This window comes from Chelon labrosus (assembly GCF_963514085.1).
Source record: "Chelon labrosus genome assembly, chromosome: 17".
In the NCBI taxonomy this organism is placed as follows: Eukaryota; Metazoa; Chordata; class Actinopteri; order Mugiliformes; family Mugilidae; genus Chelon; species Chelon labrosus.
In genome coordinates this window covers 15,773,309-15,797,441 of record NC_140350.1, presented here as the reverse complement: position 1 = coordinate 15,797,441, position 24,133 = coordinate 15,773,309, and the positions used below count along the sequence as shown (strand labels likewise).

General features: G+C 40.8%; 3 protein-coding genes across 4 annotated transcripts; 2 read left to right on the top strand and 1 right to left on the bottom strand.

The window, feature by feature from the left end:
• Positions 1–819: 819 nt before the first annotated feature.
• pgap2 (post-GPI attachment to proteins 2) lies at positions 820–6,110 on the bottom strand. The gene is made up of 6 exons (XM_084564173.1): positions 5,775–6,110; positions 4,519–4,687; positions 4,023–4,272; positions 3,588–3,694; positions 1,624–1,732; positions 820–1,539 (listed from the first exon to the last, which is right to left on the bottom strand). Exons 2-6 carry the CDS (start codon positions 4,684–4,686, stop codon positions 1,409–1,411), a joined length of 765 nt encoding a protein of 254 aa, XP_084420299.1. The 5' UTR covers position 4,687; positions 5,775–6,110; the 3' UTR covers positions 820–1,408.
• Positions 6,111–8,504: 2,394 nt separating this feature from the next.
• LOC311502976 (uncharacterized protein) lies at positions 8,505–12,268 on the top strand. 2 transcript variants are annotated; one of them, XM_084565458.1, is made up of 5 exons: positions 8,505–9,305; positions 10,073–10,278; positions 10,725–10,842; positions 11,009–11,192; positions 11,315–12,268. In XM_084565458.1, exons 1-5 carry the CDS (start codon positions 8,829–8,831, stop codon positions 11,362–11,364), a joined length of 1,035 nt encoding a protein of 344 aa, XP_084421584.1. In that variant the 5' UTR covers positions 8,505–8,828; the 3' UTR covers positions 11,365–12,268. The 2 variants fall into 2 exon arrangements, with proteins under 2 accessions (XP_084421584.1, XP_084421583.1); XM_084565457.1 differs by having other exon boundaries at positions 11,009–12,268.
• Positions 12,269–14,413: 2,145 nt separating this feature from the next.
• LOC311502351 (uncharacterized protein) lies at positions 14,414–23,477 on the top strand. The gene is made up of 5 exons (XM_084564535.1): positions 14,414–15,050; positions 19,812–20,017; positions 21,467–21,578; positions 22,046–22,229; positions 22,362–23,477. Exons 1-5 carry the CDS (start codon positions 14,592–14,594, stop codon positions 22,409–22,411), a joined length of 1,011 nt encoding a protein of 336 aa, XP_084420661.1. The 5' UTR covers positions 14,414–14,591; the 3' UTR covers positions 22,412–23,477.
• The last annotated feature ends 656 nt before the right edge of the window (positions 23,478–24,133 follow it).

Sequence of the window (24,133 nt, the reverse complement as noted above, 5' to 3'; positions counted from 1 at the left end):
TTAATCTCTTAAGAACATTTTATCAAAGTGCTGATGAGGCTGAGTGTTGTTAAGTCAAAACCAACATCAGTCTTTGACGTCATGACTCAGAGATGTTGTCTGCAGTGTCCCCTGCTGGGAGGAAGCTGGCATCTGAACCAAGAGTTTGAATCAAACCAATGCAGCTCTCTGAATTGTATTGTAGTTAATAAAAACTTCTAATGCTCATATTTTTACAAACTCCGTGCAGCTAAAGCTAACGTTAACCTTCAGTAACAGTGACTGGGGTGTTGTTTTATTCCTATGCTGCAAATTTATTTTTAGGATCTCTGAAGGAGCGCTTGTTATTGTGCTGACACCGATTTCACCATCAAATCTTTTATTAAGGAACACCGACACTGGCCTATTACCTACAGGTGAGTCTTCTGGTGCAGAAAGAGAACTCGTTTAAAACATTTTCATCGTTTTGGTTCTCATTTGACTCGTCGTTCTACGTGTTGCTGTGGTCATTTCTGACTTGATTTTCGTGTTTTTCTAGTCGGACTCAGAATGAGATTTGTTTACCCAGTGTCCATCTGACGTGTCCACCCACACAGTTTCTGTCTTGTTCCAGACAGATGAAGGTGATCACCGTCTTTTTATGAGGAGGGACGGATTCAGAGAAGTGGAGGTGAAGAGGTTAAATCATCATGTTCATCGGCTGCTGGTTGGGGGATTTTATCACCACGCCACTATTTACTTTCATCTAGGTAGCTGCTAAGTATAGCATCAATCAAACATACAGATTCCAATTGAAGAATTTATTAAAACTTTTTTTTTTTAAAATATAAATTTGGTATAATTGTTTACAGTTTACATAACATGAAATGTCTCTTTCTTTGATTTTATGTTTCTGAAACATCCAGCACAGCTAAGATTAGCCTAGCCACTTGATACAGGCTGTCTAATCAACAGCAGAGCTCTAGAAAGATCTGTCCAACAAATCCACAACTGCTTTTAATAACTTACAAGTAATAATTTTAATGACCGTTTCCCATTAACCACCTTGATACAGCTTGTCCGGCCAACACTCAAGCTCTCTGAAATATCAGCTAGGCGGCTAGGCTAACTATGGGCACGTTAGCTTAGGCCAGCTCTAGCTTAATGGTCATTAAATTACATTAAATTAAATATACATTTAGTACATGTTGTAAAATTGGTATCACATTGTCCTGATGAGACCTTCTGTTGGACAGTGGACGATTGTCCTTTTCTTCAGCTCCATTCTAACTGTGTGCTCCTGACGCTGGAAGGCTTTTGTTGGAATGGTCAGAGCAGGTTTAATCGCACCTGGAGAGCTGCTACAAGGCAATGGCATCTCTCATAGAAGTCCGTGAGGCGACACAAGGCCCACAAGATCCATTAAAAAAACTCCCTCCGAGGCTGCAGCTCAGTATCGCTTGTCTTCCGGCGGTGTGGCCACCATCACCTCTTTGCTCCCAAAGTCCCAGAAGGCCGTCATGTGGAAGGCCATGTTGGAGAAGACCACCAGGTACTCAAAGAAGGCAAACAGGGTGTAGACTGGTACACAGAGAGACAACGTATGAATGAAAAGGCAGATCGATGGTTGGACATAAAGGTGGCCCGAGACAGAGCAGCACTTACCGCCGCCTTCACAGTACTTGTTGTGGCGTCGGAAGAAGTAGGCGGCGAGCAGCAAACAGCTGACATTGAAGAGGAACAGACGCAGCTTCCAGACATACGACGTCTTTTCCTGAGAGAGAGAGAGAATTAAAACCAGTGTAACGCCCAGAGAATGAACTGATTATCTGACCTGAACACACATGAGAAGACAATAGCTGCAATATGTCTGTTAACTGTAATACCACCATTATCCCACTAGATGGAGGAAAATGACCACTTAAGAAATTGAAGGATCATCTCATTCTACCACTGTGCATATTATAGAATCTATAAGAAAATGATATTGATATTTCCTCCATATGGCTGTTGTTCACACATGTAACTCCCCAGGGAAACCAATCACCAAGGCATGCTACATATCAGTGCTAAGCTAACATTCACTACAAGATGGCTGGGTTGTGTTCAGGGGCGTTTCTAGACTTTAAGGACAACCTGGGCTTAGCCCGGCTGGACCGTATGTAAATTTAAAGATTAACTGGGGGGGGGGTTCATTCATAATATATATATATATATATATAGTCATATTAGTCATATTAATTGGTGCTACAGTGTTAAAAGCTCTATCCATCTTTGTTTTTATTTTTATCAAGAAAAGTTGGTGCACTGCACCTTTAGAAAAATAGCGCTGTCTCTTTAAGAAAGACGGTAGTCTTGAGTTGTGCGTGGCTGTGGATGTGTGCCGCTGAACTGTGGGCATGTTGCAAATATAAAGTAAAAATAAAGATGAACTTTTGTCTTGCTGTTTGTTTTGGAGTTGCAACAGATAAATGTTTTAGACTAACATCTAAAAAAAAATAAAATTCGGCGGCACGCGATCTACCTGCACTACCTTCGCGATCTACCGGTCGATCGCGATCGACATAATGAGCACCCCTGCCATAGATCATCTCGTCGTTTCTCTTCTCAAAAAATTCTCAAATTCTCTTCAAACGCCGTCCTGCTGTCCTCAGATGTATGACTGGATAGCACCAGGTGCAGCCATCATCATCATCATCATCATTTATTTATTTATTTTTTTTTATGATTTTTTTTTTTATGGTCAAATGAGCGGGCCGCCACAGTCTCGTTAATTAATGGGAAACACTGGTAGACAACAGAATACATTAGACTGCCCAAATTATTTATTATTGAATTACTAGGTCCATACACGTTTAAGTGTGAGGTTGCATGTAATGTATCATTAAGCAAATGTTCTGCCATGTCTCGTCGGCTTTCTCAACGTAGCCTACTGCAGCCTATGACGCTGAACTACCAAGTGACTAGTTGACAGCAGTAACGTTACTTGAGAGCACAGAGCCACTGATCTCAGACCAGACCGCGAAGCGCCTCTGCCCTCTCCACCCACCTCCAGCCCAGCCCCGCCCCGCCCGGCCCGTTCTGCTTCTCCTTGTCAGTTTAGTGTTCGGGATTCCTTGTTCTAACAGGCTACGAGGGATAGAACGCACAACGAAAAAAAAAAGTTAAATAACAATTTTGGCTACCCGGGCTGAGCTCAATTTTCCCCGGGCTGAAGCCCCGGTAAAATCGGCTGGTGACGCCCCTGGTTGTGTTTATTATCTGTAGTACCACCATTAGCCCACTAGATGGAGGAAAAGGACTATGTATAAAATTAAGGCGGAGGGGCTCAGATTCTGTCAGGCAAGTCACCATGTGGTGCATAGTTGATGGAGAATCGTCTTGATAGACTCAAAAGGACCACAAAAGGCATAAAAACAATACCAGTTACATTTGTTGTCAGTTGTTTTTGGATTTGAAACACATATTGAAGTTGTGTGTTTGCCCTAGCTACATTACACTTAGTATCAATGGAAAGAGTAGCTTCTGTAGTTTCTAATGACACCAAGAATGGCAGAGTGGAGCAGAGAGGATTGTGTGCACCCTTATATTTTATTTTTTATTTTTTAAAACTGAAATATGCTGTTTACCTCCGGGTTTATGTAGTGTCTCTTGATCACGTACCACAGCCTGCAGGTAATGAGCATGTGCAGCAGCGAGCTCGCTATAAACGTAATGAAACCGTTTTTATGGACACCTGTGGAGACAGACAGGAAGTCAACAGGAGGTTGCTTTTTAAACTAAAGGGAGTGTAACAGAAAAACGCAACCAGTTAATACGTAGTGCACCTTTTTAAATGAATCCTTTAATCGTGTTTTTGTTTTTCTCACCAGCTGCTGTTAGCTTAGCATAAAGACGGCCAATGTGATTCCACTCAAAGGAAACAGAATCCACCAGCTTAAAATCTGAGCCACAACATTTGACCTCTCTTTGGTTTCATTTAATTCGACGTCCTAATGAGCGACATCTGCCTACAACTTCATAACGTCTCCTCAGATGTTTCCAAGGCACCGTGTCATACTCACTGTACGTCTCCGTGGATGACACATATGTGAGCAGCAGCAGGCCGGTGTTTTCGGCGAGGCTGCAGATGAGAGCCAGTCCACTCAGCAGCAGTTCTGGCAGCCTGTTAGTGAAGCGGCCACGGTAGAAGTTGAAATAGGCGGCGGCCACCAGGTACCGCGGCGCTGAGTGCAGGGCGATGCAGGCTCGCCATATGTAGCTCTCTGGAATTCGGCTAATGGCGCTGCTGATGGACGGGAGGTAGTTAGACACCTGGTGGAAAAAACGTTAGTTAACCTCTCAAATCCTCTAGGGTGCAGAAAGGTGAATCTGGCCTGACATAAGGGTAAATGTTTAGCTCCAGCTATGTAATGCTTGGTATCAAAGGAAAGAAGCCTCTCTGTTTTCTAACGACACAAAGCATGGCAGAGTGGAGCAGAGAGAATCGTGGGTAATATTCCGTTCAAACAGAATAATCTTATTCTACTGATCTTTCTTCTGCACCATGTGACAGCTTACTTGACAGTGAGTGTATGTGGAGTCCTCAAAATGGTACACGAGCGAGATGAAGAGGCAGGCGATGAGGCCAGTCAGAGGCAGTAGGACCGTCCCCACGGCAAAGCTGGTGAAAGGCAGCCGGATGAGGGGCCGGTCCCGGTCCAGGCTGCTGTAGGGCCCCTGGAGCATCCTGTAACACAGAGGGGCCGGTTTAGAAAGAGTTTAAACCATAGACTGTATGAATATGGGCAACTTCTCGCCACTTCCACGCACTGGACAAAAATAAGGATTTACAGAGCCACTTAAAAGTTTTCTTCAGTTTTCTTCATAAAAAATGACTCAAAATATCAGCGGATTTCTGCACAACTCCTGAAAGTGGACAAAGAGAACCCAATCAAACAAACGAAACAGAAATATCATACTTGTGTATTTGTTTTTTCAGGAAAATGAGACAATATTACATATCAGTGAGGTGTAAAGTCGGTTAACTCTTGTTTCCAGTATCTGATGTGACCTCCTTGTGCAGAAATAATGTCAACTAAATGTTTCCGGTAACTGCTGATCAGTCGTCTACAGCAGCTTGGAGGAATTTTAGCCCATTCCTCACAACAGAACCACTTTAGTTCTGAGATGTTAGTGGGTTTCTTCACATGAGCTGTTTGCTTCAGGTCCTTCCACAACATTTCTACTGGATTAAGGTCAGGACTTTGACTTGGCCGTTCCTAAACATAAATCTTTTGTAGAACAACTTGGGCTCGTTGTCGTGCTGCATGACCCTAACCTTAAACTCTTTAGAGATAACCTTTTCCAGCATGATGAGCAACAACAACTCTTTTCCTGAGCTCCTCACAAAGCTCCTTTGTCCGTGCCATCATACACTTCCAGAAACATGTGTTGTGAAGATCAGACTGAGACAAATCCCAGATTTTTTTTTTAAAACTAAACCAGGAATTGAACGACACCCGAGTCTCATTATTTTGATGGAAACACTTCTGGAAGGATGGACTCTGATTTGACCTTGAAATTAACTTCTAATCTTAGGGGAGTACCTCACTGATATGTAATATTGGCTCATTTTAGTATAATATTTCTGTTTCTTCATTTAGATTGGGTTCTCTTCGTCTACTTTCAGGACTGTGTACATACAAAATATAAACTATAGAGGATACTGAACTACCAGTCCTCTCTTTCTACTGTTAAAATGCGAAGAATTACGAATGGACTTCTGAATGTTTACCTTCAGCTAACTACCGCCCAGCAGCCGCAGGTTGACTCACCTTCACCTTCACAGCTCCACGGTGCGTCTCCACCAGCTGTTCCTCTCCTCAGCCATGTAGTCTCCCGTTAGCCCCAGCAGCTAATTAGCAACTAATCCTGTTAGCTCGATTTAGCCTAGCTACCCAGGCTAACGTTAGCCCCGGACTTCGATGGATTCTGACATGAAGAATAACACAAACAGTTTCCTAGTTGTGTAGATCACTCCACTAACGCAGCTCCGCTCACTTTCATGTCACGGTTTCACTTTTTTATTTCTGTTTGTCTGAGAGTTTGTTGAATCTCTGCTGGAACTAGCTGCCGGACTTCCGGTCACCACCGGCATCAAGCTAACAGAAACGAGACAACAACAACTTCCGCTCGCCACGGCCTTCAAAATTAAAGCTTTTTTCCGGTTATTCTATAGAACTGTGTTCCCCTGTACGTATAACCTGACATCCTGTTACAGGTGAACAGGTAAACATGCGAGAGGGATCTGTGTAAAATAATGAATAAAGTAATTCCGAAATGAATCCTGTAGCCATCCTTCTCCTCAACTCATCCCCACACACACTCTCTCTCTCTGACTCTTCTCCAGCTCACACACACAACCATAGCACAGTCATCCTCCCCTTGCCCCCCACCTCCATACTCACATACCAGAGACTTTTGGTTGTTTTTATTTATTACCCATTCTACCTCGGCTATAACTTGTAAATATATAACCCCTGTAACTACTGTTTACTGTTTACATTTGCACTTTAGTCACTTTACTTATACAGCCTGTTTACATTCTCCATGGACATTTTGGATAGTCATAACATTTATGGCATGGTAACTTGTATATATTTTGTATATTGTATCCTGTTCTATTTGTGTTTCTTTTTTGCTCCTTAAAATGTCTGTACTTGCACGTTAAGCTGCTCACTTGTGCCTTAAATTGCCCCCCGGGGAAAAATACAGTGAATCTGAATCTGTACCTTGACATAAATATTTAATGCATGACATAAAAAGACAGTTAATTGATTCAGTTAAGAGAAAATCCATCAGCTAATCTGAGTCTGTTAAAAAATAAAATAATAATCAGTCTCTAAAATATGACAGTGATCTAGTTACTTTAGCCCTCTATAGCAGTGTTTTTCAACCTTTCTTGAGCCAAGGTACATTTTTTTCATTGAAAAAAATCACAAGGCACACCACCAACTGAAAACGTTAAAAAAATTAAACTCTGTAACCTGTATTAACAATATAAATCTGCAATTTCCCCACTGAGGGACTAATAAAGGTTTTTCTTATTCTTTTCTTATAAAGTCATTCTTGTCAAATTGTCTTGAAAAGAAATCAAATAAACACAAAGAAAAAAGTCTTATATATACGTACTACACAGACAGATATACACAGACACTTGACAATGGCATATTATTTGCAGGTAATAATTAATTCGTTTTCAAAAATTTTTTTTTAGACCATTAGGTGAAATTGGTTAATTTCCCACGGCACAGTGGTTGAAAAACACTGCTCTATAGTACCAGGAAAGTAGTGCATATATATAGGCTACATCTACACACCCTTGTTAAATTCACCAGATTCTTGTGATGTAAAAAAATAAATAATCGAACATGCATAAATTCTATCTGACCTTTTCTATAATTATCCCCCCCCCCCCCCCCCCCCACACACACACACACACAATTTATGCAATGTCACCAGAAACCAATGTGACATTTCAGAGATGAAAAAAATAGAATTAAAAAAGGTTCTGTATCCTACTAAAAAAGTGCAAATACCATTTATAATTGGGTATGGTACTCTCCTGAGGCTCATATGAAATAATTGACATAAGAGTGTCTGTTAAATGTCCTAAAGTTGGTCCCCTGTAGATTCCTGAAGTCGTTTCTTGTCTTCCTTGTATTCTCCCAGAGTGTACTGGATTCAGTCCAATAAATGTTTCTGTCAAAGTTAATGTGGTGTAGAGAGGGTAGCTTGTATCTTGTGTTCTCTACTCCAGAAATGTTCTGTGGAAAAAAAATAAATAAAATAAATAATGAGCGAGTAATGTGCTTTATTATTCATTTGGAGATGAACACTTGAAGGAAATGTCTTCTACAAACACAACAAGTCCAGATGACTTTGGGCTTGTCTGGACTTGTCTAGACATGTTTGGACTTATTTTCCACCTTTACAGTAACCACATTTTAGAACAGTTTATAAATGTAGCATTTGAATAACAAATAATACAACTTCAAATTTACCATGTGTCTCTTTATTTACAAAATACAAGCTTAGAAAATGTACCTTTCTCAAATAAAAAATGGAAACTTAGGGTAATAATTCTAAAAAAATTAAGCCAAAATTAAGCCAAAGCCAAAATTAAAATATGAAATCAGTGCAAAACAAAGCTCAAATTTCCACCATACATGTTTTTGTGGACAACCTTCCTGGTCTGCTTTAATGGGACTTTTTGTCCAGCTGCATCCAGTCTTGGTCTCTCTCTCAGGATTTATTTTGATGAAGAGCCTGAAAACATTGTGTTTCGTTCAGGTGAGCAGCCGGTCATGAGGGTCTATAAGACTGTAAACAGGAAGTCCTGGTCCACAGCCCAGTCAAGGATTTTGATGTATATATTTTATATTCTGTAGTTTATTTAATTCGGATGAAGCATTCAGCTTCAAACTATTTCTCTTTCATTCTGTTGTGCAGTCAAAATATCAAAAACAATAAATACATTAGGAAACAAAAACCCATGTCTATGACCTGGATGACTAAGAACCTTCACAGACATAAGTTCCTGCTTTTAGGAATACGTGCTCAGACGTGACTTGGTTAGACCACACTCACTGACCTCAGGAAACAAAACCGTCTGTGTTCACTCTGAGTTTCATTTCCTCACCACTGATACTCTCACTAGGCTACGCCCACAAATGTTTCTACTTAATATTCGACGTCCCACCAGTCCCTTACAACTGAAGACTTGGATGAAACATCTTCACAAAAAACTCTACAAGTACAGTTGCCTTTCTTAAACTCTTTTTGATATAGAAGTAAAAACTTTTAATTTGTCTTCGTGATCAGACACCATGACAGACACGTTACAGACACGAAAAAACAGAAGAGGACATGAAGAACATTTTTTGGAAGGTGCGCACTTGAACCTGAATTCTTTAAAACTGGCAGCTCAGAAAACAGGATTGCACATTAAATGCCTTTACAAAGAAGACATCCCAGAATATCCCAGGCCGGAGTTTCACGTGATTCATCTGAAACACGACACAGAGAAAGAGGGTTTACGTGGCATCAGGAGGGATGAAGGCTTCAAGGCTCCTACAAGCAGTCTGCTGTGGTGGAATCTGGCTGTGGGGCCAGAAGAGATGAGGTCAGCTGAGACCAGACTCCTGGAGAAAACCTTCCCAAATCGGACGGAGGAGCAGGCTGCCACCCAGCAGAGCTTCCTGTGGAAGTTCGCCAGCTCCCCAGCCTTTCTGCAGACTTCCAGGCTGGGCTCGTACCGCTTCACTTTCCCCCTGCAGGAGGTTCTGAAGGCGTACAGCGAGCAGGTACTGACAACAGGCCAGTAGTTTTACTGTCAGTTTGTCTGCAGGTTTGGATTCAGTTCCTTCAAAAGATATTTAACTCATTCCAGCTGATAAACTGGAGCAGGGATCATCAGAGTGTTATGCAACTAACTGCCAGTAAATAGGTCATACAACAGGGTGTGTGGTGTTTTTTACTAATGTCTCTAAAAGATCAGACATTAAAAATATAGAATAAACTATCCAAGTGTATTTCAGTCTAAATGTGTTTATTTGCTATTGCCAGTTTATTTTGTCTTTTTTGGCAGAGCTCCACCTCCCAGCACCCAGTGGGCTGAAGAGATTAAAATGTGAAAGTGAATGTACAGATGTTATAGATATGTTATATGAATGACTTTAACACTATCTGATGTTAAAACCCACAAATTCAATGCATACAGCAAGAATAGAAATGAAGAAATACTGACGTTAACTGCTGCATCCATCCATCAGTTTTTTGCTGCTTCTCAGAATGTCGCTAACCTGGCTATGTAGTTCAGACTGAAAGAGACAATAAATTATTTGCTTTTGATTTAAAAGGAACAAAAATAAAACCACCATAGACAAAAAAGACAAGCACCATGTGATTCATGAGAATCTGACAAACAGAATCAATGATAAGATCAGAACAGATAGAAGAAGTCTGATCCATGATTCTTTGTCTCTTGTCTCAGAATCAGAATCAGCTTTAATGACCAAGTATGTGCACATACAGGGAATTTGACTCCGGTGACTTTACTCTCTTGTACAAGTTTTGCTCTGGCGAGCAGCCAGTCATGAGGGTCTACGAGACTGTCCTGCACAAAGTGGAAGTCCAACATACCATCCTGGTCCACAGCCCAGTCAATCAGGAGCAGTTCTCAAAGTATCCTTTGCTGAGTGACCATCCAAACGCCGTGTTTGTTTACAGAGATGGTCGCTTCATCTGGAGGCCAGAGGCCATGTGTAAGAATCACAGGTAAGAACTACAAACATCACAAAGAACACATCTACAGCCCGGTACTAACCAACATTTGGGTCTCCATTCATGTATGTGAGGATTTTCATGTACATATTTTATATTCTGTAGTTTATTTGATTCAAATGAAGCATTCAGCTCCAAACTATTTCTTTTTCATTCTGTTTGATTCAAAATATCAAAAACAATAAAGACAAAACCCAAAAACAAAAACCCATATCTGCTGTAACCGAGGATTTTAATGATGTTCTGCTGATTTAAAACACAAAGGGAGGTGTTGTAGTTCATGGCTCAGTGTTGTCTCTCTGTTTGTCTTTGAGGTTCATTCTTATGACTGTTCATCCATCAGATCATTAAACAGCAGAACGGGATCAGAATCTTTAAACTGAAGACGAGTTGTATGAACATCATTATCTGAGTCAAATGTTTGTTGTTCTTCCTGTCAGGTACATGTTGATCCAGAGACCTAATGAAAACCAGATGGAAACTGAAGAGCTGTTTGATTTCGACATTGAATTTTATGTTTGGGATAATGTCGCCATCGCCCTGCATATGGACGAACAGGTACCTTCTGTGTTCTTGCTACTGATTCAGCTTTTATCTAAAGAAGCTGCAAGAGTTCAGAGAGGAAACAAGAAGCAGCTTCATACTGGAGTTTGTTTATTGACACACTGAGGAAAGAATACAACAGTAACTTGTTGCTCATTTTGTTGTTGTTTTTCTCGTTCAGGTGCTGGAGTTTGGTGCTGATCGCCTGAGAGAGAACCTCAGCTTCTGTTATAAAGGTGGAGGAGCAATTACTCGTCCTTGGGATTTTGATAATATGGATATCGCTGAAGTCTTGGTGAAAGAGTTGTGGCCAGGCAGTGACTCTCCACTGAAGAAAGAGATTTCACTGGAGCAGAGTTTCACAGGTATTTTGAAGCTGCGAACACATCAACTCACTCAGTCTGTTCCACTGACTTCAGCAACTCAATAATCTGAACCAGCATCTCTTCAACTGTGTACAAACTTTTATGCATCTTTCTTCACCCAGAACCTGCTGGAGGAGGACCGACCAAGCATGACGAGGACAGTGATCCATAGATACCACATCCTCAACAACACGCTTGAGTTGGCTGATTGACATTAGGTCTGTCTCTATCTATCTATCTATCTATCTATCTATCTATCTATCTATCTATCTATCTATCTATCTATGTGCTCCAGAGATGTTATGCAGATATGTTGGAATTATGCATTGTTACATTTTAATTTTATTTTTTTTGATTTTTAAATGAGAGTTTCAAGTCATACAGCGCTGCAGATATCTGTAGCTGATAAAATAGATCAGTCACATGAGATATACAGAAAATGAATAACCGTGATGTACTTTTAGATATGTACAGATGAAACTATAGATATTCATCTGAAGCCTGGTAAATGTCAATCTCATACAGCCCTGTCTAAATTTGCTATTATAACACCAGTTGTCAAGCCAACCTCTGAGCTAACTCAGAACTAATTACAAAAGTAATCAGGTGGACCTAAATGTTTTAGAGTACTGCAGTTACAAAGGATCCAGCAGTTAAAGCCTTATACTTGGGTGGGTCTTAAACTGAGGCTGAAATTCAGCTCAGCAATGTTACATTAAAACTCATTCACCCATATTGTGTCTAATATCCTATAGTTACGGTTTCCATGAGGTCAGATGATCTGTTGTGCTTTGTAGTGAAACTGTGGAAGCTATGGAAACTAATAGATCTGTTTCTTTTGGAAGAGTTGGATCCAATTACACGTTTGTGAAAGTGTCTGTTCTTTGCCAGTATATTCGGTGTTGTTTTAAACTCTAATAAATAAAATTGCTGAAAATTGTTGAGTGGATGCTAGATTATTATTCTCTTATGAATGGTCCCTTTTTCGCTAGTGTTGGGTAAACTCTGGAATGTGACATAACAAGTGTAACAGCTGCTGTTGTTTGACACAGGACTCAGGATAATCAACAATATTATTATATATTGTATTAAAAGACAACTAAAATAATAAATGTGTTTTAAAAATGTTCAAAAATGTAGGAGCTGCCTATAGAAACACTGTAATGCTCTTAATAACAAAGAAAAACACAGAATAGAAGAACCTCATCGTCTCATCATAAGTTGTTCCAGAGACTCCTCGATAGGGTGCATTGTGGGATCATAAATAATTTTGGAGAATGCATGAAGGATTGTGGTGAAGGGATTACTTTGTGAAAGGGAGGAAGTGATTGAGATAAATAAAATGTCATACTTGCAGATAATGGTGTAACATGAAATCTGTTCCCAAAACAAAGTGAAATTAAAAGAATAACCACAGCGGTAGGTCAGATTCCAGAGCCAGAGGACGGCTGGAGCTAAATATCTGAACTAAATATCAGAAAAAAAAGACTAAATTAATGCATGGGAAGTTCTTTGAGGCATAACATCATTTTGTGTTTCTTTACTTAAAGACCCCCACGACCCTTAACAGGAATAAGGGGGTACAGAAGATGAATGAATGAATGAATGATAATGTGGCGTAATTATGATATTAGTTATCATTTAATTATTAGATTTTCAAATTAGTAGCCAAGAATATACTTTGAAACTGAACTTGCTATTGGGTTATTGGTCCCTGCTCGTGGTGGTGCATACAATCACAGCTGTGGCACATACATCAGAATACAAAAGTAAAAATAAATAAAAAAATAAACTTATCTGATTGGGAGAGATGAGATCTAAATGTTATCACACAGGGAAAACTTTCTCTTTGTCATGCTCCATCAAAACAAGCAGCAGTATAACAAAAGGCAGCTCTATTTGTCACAAACCAGCAAATCACCAACACTCAAACCACTGCGACGTCACTTGCCACAGACTGCAGTTTAATTAGAACATTAATTAAAACATGGACCTGCTCTAGCAAAACAGAAACAACAAAGTTAAAGAAGTGTAAAATCACAAACTTGATTTAGCCAACAAACTAGTTTCTAATAATAAAAAGTATAGAACAATCTTTCTGGATCTTGTGTGTTTATTCTATCACTGTATTTATGTTCAGTTCTTTTGGATTGATGCTGAACATACCTTTAATGCACTTTTTTACGATCAACCTACAAAAAAAAAAAAAAAACAGAGCATATGTTTTACTGTCCAAAATAAGGATATGGACAGAAGTCATATTTTCTTCTGAAATCGTCTTATTCTATTTGGAGAGTCTTACGTTCAAAGATGGAAATGGGTCTAAAAGGAAACCCAGTATCCACCAGTTTAATAATGAAATGAGAATATATTTTGAAACATTAAAAGGTCTACTAAATCAAATAGCTACCAAGTAAGTATCTACAAGACTTTAAATTCCTCATTTTAATTGTGAACACATATGTACCCCTTTTTTATTTGTCTTTATTATTTTTAAACGACTTTATTTATTTATTTTTTGTTCTAGCATCTGTATTATTATTGTTTGGAACCTTTATAATATGTATCAGTATGTATTTGTTCTCTGTATGTTCCTACTTGATGAATAAAAAAATAAAAAGAAACCATGAACTGTATTTTATGCAGATTTTTATTTATTTTGTAATCCAAATTCACAAATCTAATCTTCATGCTCTGAAGCATCGGGCTGACCCTTCACTAGTTCCTACAGCAGGGATGTCAAACTCATTTTAGTTCGGGGCCACATACAGTCCAATTTGATCTCAAGGGGCCAGACCAATAACATAACAGCATAATAACCTATAAATAATGACAACTCAAGATTTTTTTCCATTTGTTTTAGTGCAAAGAAGAACAAGTAACAAGTAAATTAGGAGAATGTTTGCATTTAATAAACTATCCTTTGAAAAAAAAAAAATCTTAAGAAAAAAGTGCAATTTGGACACATACTGTCTGCTGTTTGGTCCTGGGTCTCAGTGTTGTGTTGTGTCCACTTCTCTGACTAAAACAGTGGACAAATTAGGAATAGCAGTTATTTTCATTGATAAATTTCAGCCTTCTATGTAATTTTCGCACTTTGCAAATTGATGCTGTGGGCCAGGTTGGACTGTTTGGTGGGCCATTTTGGCCCACGGGCCATATGTTTGACGCCTGCATCCTCCAATCTACGGTGGTTAGGAAATGAAACTCACACACGGTTTACTTTCAGTTTTGTTTCCTGACATCAGAATGTCTCAGTCAGTGGGTGTGGTCTAAACTGGTCCGGTATGATCGGTATGACTGCGTTCACTCCTCTGTGCATCAGCTGACAGTGAGCACTGACAGTGAGCAGTATTGTGAGAAGCAGGAAGTTTTCATTTGTCTTTGTGATCAGACGCCATGCAGGAACACACAGACAGGAAAGGACATCGATATCATGTTCGATACAGACGACACTTGAAGCTGTATCATTTGAAACAGGAAGCTCAAAGTCTGAAAAACCAGTATCTCTTCAAGGAAGGCATCCCAGAATACCCTAAACCCGAGTTTCACGTGTCTCATCTGAAATACGACACAAAGAAAGAGGGTTTACGTTTTATCAGGAGGGATAAAGGCTTCAAGTCTCCTACAGACAGTCTGCTGTGGTGGAATCTGGCTGTGGGGCCAGAAGAGATGAGGTCAGCTGAGACCAGACTCCTGGAGAAAACCTTCCCAGACCGGACGGAGGAGCAGGCTGCCACCCAGCAGAGCTTCCTGTGGAAGTTCGCCAGCTCCCCGGCCTTTCTGGAGACGTCCAGGGTGGGCTCGTACCGCTTCACCTTCCCCCTGGAGGAGGTTCTGAAGGCGTACAGCGAGCAGGTACTCAGTCAGTCAGTTTGTCTGCATTTTTGGATTCAGTTCCTTGAAAAGATAATTATTTAACTCCTTCTCACCTGATGAATTGGAGCAGGGATCATGAGAGTGTTATGCTATATATGTTATTTATAAAAAAAACTTCTACCTCTACTGGTCACTTTATATTTTTAACATAGTTTATAGTTGTATAAAACATTTTATTTCTAGTTACTTTCTATTTTTTATTTAGTTTTTGTATTGTACACTGTAAAAACGGTTACCTTAGATCTAACTCAAAAAAATTAAGGCAACATTTCCAACCACTTTTTGGAAGTTTAGCAAACTAACTAGTAATTTGAGTAAGGAGAGCCTAATAATATGCATTTCAGTGTATGCTAAAATATTAAGTAGCATTTGTAAACAACGGGCAAGAAATTTAGTAAAACCAATGTAAAAAGCATTCTCCCTTTCTTTGTTTTAGTTACCATTAATTAGTTAGCATTATCATACATTTAACAAATAAAGAGAGATATCAATTTTGAACATTTATTAAATCACTACCATGTCCAAACAGTGGTAATGAGGTAGATAGTATGAAAAACCAAGTCCATCCATATACAGTGCATAAAAGAACATGACCTCAGCTTATAATGTGCTGCTTAGCCCTCGTGCTACCCTTGGGGTCTCTGGGACCCCAAACGAATGGACAGACAGAGAGAGATTATGCAAGAGGGTAGCACGAGTACATAATATTAAAAACATTTCTACATTAACATTAACACTTTTGCAAAAATTTACAAGCATGAACATCTGACCTCATATTAGCAGAACACCTTTAAAAGACATTAGCAGAGCATTTAAAAGAACATGGGCAATCTAAATTAATGCATGGAAAGGTGTGGCTGTGTCCAAAGGTCCTTCATAACGGACCCAACTTTAGGCAATAATCCAAAACATCATGTAAAACCCCAACTGACTTTTTGTGATGATATCATCATATAGCACTCTTATGTGGCAGTTAACTAATTAAAATATCAAGAGGAAGGATGGTAATGCAAATAACAAGTTAATCAAAAATCTAACTTAAATGGCTTCAAAACGTATCAACAAAGTTAACACACATCAAGAAATCTGGGTTAGGCATTTTCCAGGGTGTACCCCCGCCTCTCGTCCGATGACAGCTGCGACCCTTAACAGGAATAAGCAGAAGATTAACAGAAGATGAATGAATGAATTATGCGTACAGTACATGGTGAGCATACACTTGTTAAGCTATAAAACTGGTATATTCAAATCAGTGCCGATAATCCGTGTTTGCAGCCGATGGGGCCTCTCAGTGAAAAGGTGTGTTAGTGGAACAACTGGAATGACTGTCAAATGTATGAATGTACCACAGTGGGACCAACAGATACTGTTGGATATCCATAGCAAAGCTTCTTGTTAGGACACCTGGAGGAGCACTACTGTTTATCTGTTACTGCAGGCGGGAAATGTGGCTACGTGCTAAGGTGCAGCGCTGGCTGAGAACTACTGTATTATGGTGCCGGGACGCCGTGGTAGTTTGCACTGCTCACCACAAGCTAATGACTGGTCACTGGCAGTAACGAACTGTTGTGCATATTTGAAATGGCGTTGGCGGGCGCTAATGTAGCTAGCATAATGTAGGAAACAGAGTAATGCCTTTGCAAAAAGCGCAATACAATCATGTTAATTCGGACAAAATCTAACTTTGAACAATACAAATAGTTACTTACCTGAGGTGGGTGAAGTATTTTTTTATCCTTAGGCTCAGTGAAAACGTGCGAAGCTACACTCAGAGAAGAGTGAAGAATCTGTCCGGGCTTGTTCTTCCATTGCAGGTGAGCGGGGCGTGTCGTTTTACGTCGGACATAAGCTTTTAAACTGAGTTTTGTGAAATTAATTTATGGTCAAGTCCAATGAAATTAATTTTATTATAGAAAATATTAAGTTACGAAAATATACAAAAAGAAATTAATTTGTTGGAGTAAATATACTTTTAAAAATAAAGTCATATGGACAGTGTCACTGAGAGACTTTTTGTTCAATGTATGTTACTGCTACTGGATGCTTGAATTTCCTTCGGTATCAAAATCTATCTATCTATCTATGCAACTAACTGCCAGTAAATAGGTCATGCAACAGGGTGTGTGGTGTTTTTTTACAAACATCTCTAAAAGATCAGACTTTAAAAATATAAAATAAACTAGTTTATGGGCATGCCCAACTAGGACATGACTTGAGGCTTTCCCCCCAAACTTTATTGGAAAAAACATTTATATACAAATAATGCAGACGTACTCAACCACTGGTCATAGGACAGAACTAGAGTTGCACGATACCCACGGTACCCCGTGGTGCCAAATTGTAACGGTTCCTACTATACTAGTAATTCTACACCACGGTACTACCGTGGATTACTATACTGCCGGTGCCAGTTTCCGCTACATAGCGGCCGCCTCTACTCTCCTCCCGGCTTCTCACTGCATGCTACTCCCTTGCAAACAAACCCATATGGCAACTACTGCAACTGAACTACACAGCTGCTGAATGATTGGCTGTTTGCCTGTTACTGGAGAAAGAACTCCATGAAGACAGCTCCGCTTCGATAGAAATTCGCTTCAAAACAAACAACAAGCTAAAGTTCTGTCTCGCCCAGATGCGCGCACGGCTTACAGCCACAAACACGAGACAACACACTCACTACGGCAGAAGCACCGGGCCCGAGCAGCGAGTCTGCCCCGGCGTGATACTTTGTCTGGTATAGTATCGTGGTTACTCATTTTGGTATCGTGACAACTCTAGACAGAACAAAGCCATGGGTGGACGGCACAGTGTGGCCCCTGCCCGCGATGAAGCCTATGGATCAGGAGACAGGCTGACCTACAGCAGGGCCCAGAAAGAACTGAAAAAGGGCATCCAGCTGGCAAAACACAGGTACAAGCAGCGCATCAAGAAGCACTTCAATGACAACAACCCACATAACATGTGGAAAGGCATCAGGACCATCACAGACTGCGAGCGCAGCGACCAGCAGGTCAGCCATGACTCCACTCTGCCCAATACCTTAAACAGCTTCTTCGCATGCTTTGAATCTCCAAGCAGCAGAAGGACTGTACATCTTCCTGAGCTATAGGTGCAGCATCAGCCTCTCGTCCTGCAGTGGCACCAAGTGACCTCCACCTTGAGGAGGATCAACACCAACAAGGCTAAAGGTCCAGATAAGGTGTCAAGTCGGGCCCTGAAATCATGTGCTGACCAACTGGCAGAAGTTTTTCTGGACATTTTCAACCTGTCCTTGCAGCCTTCCATGGTCCCTGTCTGCCTGAAGTCCTCCATCATTGTGCCTGCACCCAAAAAAACAGCCATCACCTGCCTCAACGATTACCGCCCTGTCGCTCTGACCCCAGTCATCATGAAGTGCTTCGAGAGGATCCTCCTAAAGTACATCAAGGACGCCATTTCTGTTGATGTTAGGGACTGGTGTTTTCACCCCCCATCCCCCCACAGAATTACAGCAGCCTTCTGAAGAACCATTAAGTTCCCCAAAATGATGACCATGAAACAGCAGAACTCAGAGCTCTGATAATACAAAAAAAAAGGAAATTACAACATTGCAGCAGTGATACTAGATATCAGTGTTCTCAAGTTCCCAAGCCCATACACAAAAAGGAAGTGTCATAATGCCTCAACATATGATCTTAAATATCTTTTGACTAAACCATCTTTAAGGTACAAAGGTAGAAATGAAAACAACTGAACCAAGAAACTACAAACGTAAACAAACGTTTTAAATCAAACCCTTTTAAATGTATACTTCAAAACAGATATTTTAATCGTAAGAACCATTATACGGAGGATGCTGTCTCGTTAGCACTTAACACGGCCCTGACTCACTATTTGTGGACTTCAGTTCAGCCTCTAACACTGTTCTCCCGGACGTGCCGGCCCTGAAGCTCCACAGCCTGGGTTTGTCAGCATCGCTCTGCTCCTAGATCAGTGACATCCTCGCCAACTCATATCCAACAATGATGAGACCCACTACAGAGAAGAGGTCCAGAATCTGATACAGTGGTGTTCCAGGAATAACCTTATCCTGAACATTAGCAAGACCAAGGAGATCATAGTGGATTACAGGAGGCCCAGGAAGACTGAACATGAATACATGGGGAGGTGTTTGGAGAGCATAATGTTCCTGGACATCCACATTTCCTCTGATGACCTCTCCTGGACTGTGAACACAGAGTAAACCAAAACAGTGACAAGATTTCTGTGACGACTGAAGCAGTAAAGTGGTTCATACGTCATAAATCACGTGACCAAACCACGCATCTGCACAGAGGTTCGGTGCAACAGCTTCATGAGCATGACATTAATAGACCTCTATTACCATTACCCACATATTAATCAAAGACAGATTAGATGAATGAATGAACCACAGAAAATTAAATCAAGGTGTTTTTATTTCTATTCTTTCATTCATTCATCGTCTGTAACCGCTTGTCGTGTGAAGGCTCACGGGGGGGCCAGCTCCCAGCTGTCATCAGGCAAGAGGCGGTGTACACCCTGAACAGGTCGCCAGAGTCAGTTTGGTTCTGTTTTTACTAAAACCTTGAACAAATATAAAACCACCAGAGACATCAAAACTTCAGCAAAAGACATGTGACATGTGATTAATAAGAATCTGACAAACAGAATCAATGATAATGTTTCCGTCAGTACAGATACAGGAACTCTTATCCATGATTCTTTATCTCTTGTCTCCAGTTTTGCTCTGGTGAGCAGCCAGTCATGAGGGTCCACAAGACTGTCCTGTACAAACAGGAAGTCCAGTATGCTGTCCTGGTCCACAGCCCAGCCAATGAGGAGCAGTTCTCAAAGTATCCTTTGCTGAGTGACCATCCAAACGCTGTGTGCGTTTACAGAGATGGTCGCTTCATCTGGAGACCGGAGGCCATGTGTGAGACTCACAGGTAAGAACTACAAACATCAGAAATAACCACGTCTACAGCCCGGTACTAACCAATGTTTGGGTCTCTAGAGCCAGTTGATTGGTCTAGTTCTTCACTCCTCTGGACACAGATCTCAGATGTTGTTTCTTGTGATCTGCCTCATCCACTCGTCCAGTCTGGGGGAGTATTTGATCTCCCCAGTGACCACAGTTGCCTTCACCTTCCACATTATTTCTAGCATTTCCTCCCAGTTCGTGGTACTGGTATGCGAGTGTGTGCTCATGTGAACGAATGGGTAGATGGTGACTGTAAAACACTTTGAGTCGCAGAAAGTAGAAATGCGCTATATAAACACAATCCCATTTACCATTTACAGAGAATAAGGCAAGTCCTGAAAACTGAGCTGAATGGGAAGAACAAGATCTGGTTATCGGATACCCTGCTAGCGTAATGAGTTGGCAAAAGGTCAAGATAGAGGCCTTGTGATATGAAGACAAGGACGTTCCTCACAATGCACAGAGGGTTTCAGCCCCAATCCAGCCCTCTGAAGTGGTACTCTTAGTAGAAGGAAGGATGAAAGGATGATACCAGGATGATATTCTCCTACTGATGAAATATTTAATGAATACACCCGAACCCAGAGAAAGAAGATCAGGACCCATCATGGGAGGACAAACTCCTGCACGGTATGTTCCTTGGCTGATATCCAAAAATCCTTGAAAAGGATCTTGCAGATCTGAAAGACAGGTCTACAAGATCAATAGGGGTCAGGGTCTACCACATCTGGACTGACCTTGGGGTCAGACTGAGAAACAATGCAGCACATAACAGCAGGGTGTAAGATACTAGCAGGCAGGGCATACATGGAACACCATAACCAAGTTGCAGACATAGTGTACAGCAACATCTGCGCAGAGTATGGACTGGAAGTCCCAAGGTCCAGATGGACGACACCTCCGAAGGTAGTGGAGAATGACCGAGCTGGGATCGAGAAGGACTGGTAATGGCTAACCAAGCAGAAAAACAGCAGAAGAGGGTTGTAGTGGTAGATGTCGCATTCCAGACTGATAGCAACATCAGGAAGACGGAACATGAGAAAAAAATACCAAGAGCCGACCCTGGATTTCTTTACAACCCAGTCTACCTACTGAGCCATGGACGCTTGTGGCCGCTTCATCATCTCCATTTGCGATTCCAAGATACTTGTAGATCCCAACATCTGCTGAGCAGTGGGCAGCTGCCAGTTTAAGGCCTGGTACCCTGAATTAGAAATTGATGGAGATCAGACTTGAACCTGTTGTCTTACAGTCCCTTAGGCAAGATCCTTAACACCACTTCCCTACTTCATTAATAACAATAATGAAGACAAGAAGTAGACATTCATGGGCAATAATGGAGAAACTAATAAAATGTATAATTTGTTCTTATCAGTGAGTTGTAAAAGTCAATGAAACCTACTCTTCCTGTCAGGTACAAGTTGGTCCGCAGACCTGATAAAAAGCACATGGACACTGAGGAGCTGGGCTGGCGTGAGTGTTACGTTTGGGATCACATCAGCATCGCCCTGCATGTGGACGAACAGGTACCTTCACTGATTCACCTCATGCTTAACGGAACTGAATAATTTCACATTAGAAAATAAATATATTTGTTCAATCATGGGTCAGCAGTGGCCATAAATGGCCCGACAGTAGACAGGGAGAAGAGGATGGAGGGAGAGGAAGAAGCCAAAATACCTGGTGTCCTGTAGGCCTTGCTCAGGGAGAGACTTGTAAATCTCGACTGTCCACCTGCACTGGCTTACACCTGGTCCTCCACCCGTTCCCCTAACAATGCTCTTGCTCCAGCTCTTGATATTTTGCCTTTTTCCTCTCATAATCTTCCTCCATCCTCTTCTCCTGGGCCACAGTAAACACCAGTGAAATTAATTGCCTTGTGGCTACTTGTCCTCTAAAGAGTGTCTGAACCTGGCCTGAAGATCTGGTCCTCCTTACTGAGCCTTGTGAATAAGTTATTTTGTTTAATCTTGTTGTTGTTTTGCTCTTTCAGGTGCTGAAGTTTGGTGCTAATCGTCTGAGAGAGAACCTCAGCTTCTGTTATAGAGGAGAAGCAGCAATTAGTCGTCCTTGGGATTTTGACAATATGGATGTTGCTGAAGTCTTGGTGAAAGAGTTGTGGAAAGGCAGTGGCTCTGAACTGAAAGAAGAGATTTCACTGGAGCAGAGTTTCACAGGTAAAGCTCAACTTGCTCACAGTCTGTTCCATTGACTTCTCCTACCTATCATTGAACTTCACCACAACTCAATAATCTGAACCAGCTTCTATTCAGCTGTGGACAAACTCTTATGCACCTTTCTTCACCCAGAATCCGCTGAGGGAGGACTGGTCGAGCTTGATGAGGACAGTGATGCATAGATACCAGGTCCTCAACAAAAACAAGTCGGCTGATTGACAGGAGGTCTGCAATCTGCTATAGGTGGAGGTGAAGAAGGTGGTTGACAACAGAGGGGAAGTCGACTCCGTTTAGGAAGGTAGATTCAACTCTGTAGATTAATACTCCAAACTGAAGCAGCTGCAAAACATGTTGCGCTTTTTTTAACCAAGTAAAATAAGAATCAGTACGGTACATGTGTTTAGTTTAACGGTTTAATGCTCATATGTATATATGTGTATATGTATGTGTGTATTACAATCGTGCTCCAGAGAGATGACCTTAGACTTATGCAGATATGAAATATGAAATCCTGAATAGTGAGTGAAAAGTGTAAAAAAAAAAAAAATGCTTAAGAATACAGCAGTTACCTGTAAATGCTGTCCAAGGTTAATTATTATTACTGATAATAATTCTGGTCAAAAGGTTACATTGTGCTCTGTGGTTGTTCTCTGTAGTGAAACTGTCCTTTAACAAAGTAAAATAAGAATTAGTGATACAGATCATTAAGACCTCCAAAATATAATCCCTCGATTAAAATAGATTTATAGTCATTGTCACAAATGGAAGCAGAAGCCAGTTTCACAAAATCAAAAAACAAAACAAAAACGGTCCTTAAAGTTCAATACTAATCTAATCTCATTTAATACCTAACAATTTGAGATATCTCAGTTGTAGTTATGACTGATTCTGACAACTTCAACTGGATTTTGATTCAAATCTTATTTTGTTATCCAAACAGACAGGAAACATGTTTTTTAAACTTTAATTCAGACTCCTGATTTATGCAGGTGTGTTGGATTTACGGCTGGTTCAGTTGTTGTTGATTTGATCGATGACATCAGATGACAGGACTGATGCAATGAAACCGATATTTGGCTGAAACCTGTTGAATGTCAGCCAACCACCAAGCTAAATGCGAACTAAGACCTCCTTTTTAATAAAACTTTAATCTTTCAGTTCTGTGTTTTCTAGTAGTTCTTCTAGTTTTCTATTGCTACTTTTAAGTTTAATGTTCCATTTTTTTTTGTTTGACTGGTTGCAAAACATTCTCACCCAATTTTGTGTTTGACCTAGTTAGTCAACGTCACTCCAACTCAGTACCACCAATTTTACACTTGTTTATGGAATATATGGTAAACGGACCTCATTTACAAAGCACCACCCAGTGGTGGGCAGGTCAAACTGGCATCACAGGTGGAGAGAAATTGAATAAAATGTGGGCACGCACATACGCACATGGACACCGATTCAAACGTTAATGCAAATTAAACCTCTGATGTTACAATCCTTTTAACTGACGTGACCCAGGCAGAACAAACGAACAATTTACAGAAGCAGATTATCAAGGACTCCTGACCGCAGACTAGCAGACCGTTGTGACAACAAGGTGGAGTGACACCGGGGACGGCCAATCACACAAGAAACGGCAGAGCCAATCGAGGATCTTGTGGGCGGGTCTAAACTAAGGGAAACAGGCTTCAGCTTGAGCGGCCGTTTTCCGCTTGGTCCTCCTAGTGCTTAACTTTTCTCTGTTTACTATAGCGTAAATACGGTAAAAAGTGCAGGGGACCAAAACGGCCTTTTGAAAAAGTGCAGGGGACATGTCCCCTGTGTCCCCCCCCCCAACAAATTACCTCCGTGAACACGTTTTGATAGCAAACCGTGGTTGTTTTAAATGTTGAAATGAATGTGAGACACCAGCA

Excerpts from the sequence above, each read along its gene's own strand:
- LOC311502351 (XM_084564535.1), top strand. The coding sequence starts at position 14,592 with ATGCAGGAACACACAGACAGGAAAGGACATCGATATCATGTTCGATAC. Across the intron at positions 20,018-21,466 it reads GCCATGTGTGAGACTCACAG|GTACAAGTTGGTCCGCAGAC; the intron begins GTAAGAACTACA and ends TCTTCCTGTCAG. Across the intron at positions 22,230-22,361 it reads ACTGGAGCAGAGTTTCACAG|AATCCGCTGAGGGAGGACTG; the intron begins GTAAAGCTCAAC and ends TTCTTCACCCAG.
- pgap2 (XM_084564173.1), bottom strand. The coding sequence starts at position 4,686 with ATGCTCCAGGGGCCCTACAGCAGCCTGGACCGGGACCGGCCCCTCATC. Across the intron at positions 4,273-4,518 it reads CCACATACACTCACTGTCAA|GTGTCTAACTACCTCCCGTC; the intron begins GTAAGCTGTCAC and ends TTTTTCCACCAG. Across the intron at positions 1,540-1,623 it reads CAAGTACTGTGAAGGCGGCG|TCTACACCCTGTTTGCCTTC; the intron begins GTAAGTGCTGCT and ends TCTGTGTACCAG.
- LOC311502976 (XM_084565457.1), top strand. The coding sequence starts at position 8,829 with ATGACAGACACGTTACAGACACGAAAAAACAGAAGAGGACATGAAGAA. Across the intron at positions 9,306-10,072 it reads TGAAGGCGTACAGCGAGCAG|TTTTGCTCTGGCGAGCAGCC; the intron begins GTACTGACAACA and ends CTCTTGTACAAG. Across the intron at positions 10,279-10,724 it reads GCCATGTGTAAGAATCACAG|GTACATGTTGATCCAGAGAC; the intron begins GTAAGAACTACA and ends TCTTCCTGTCAG.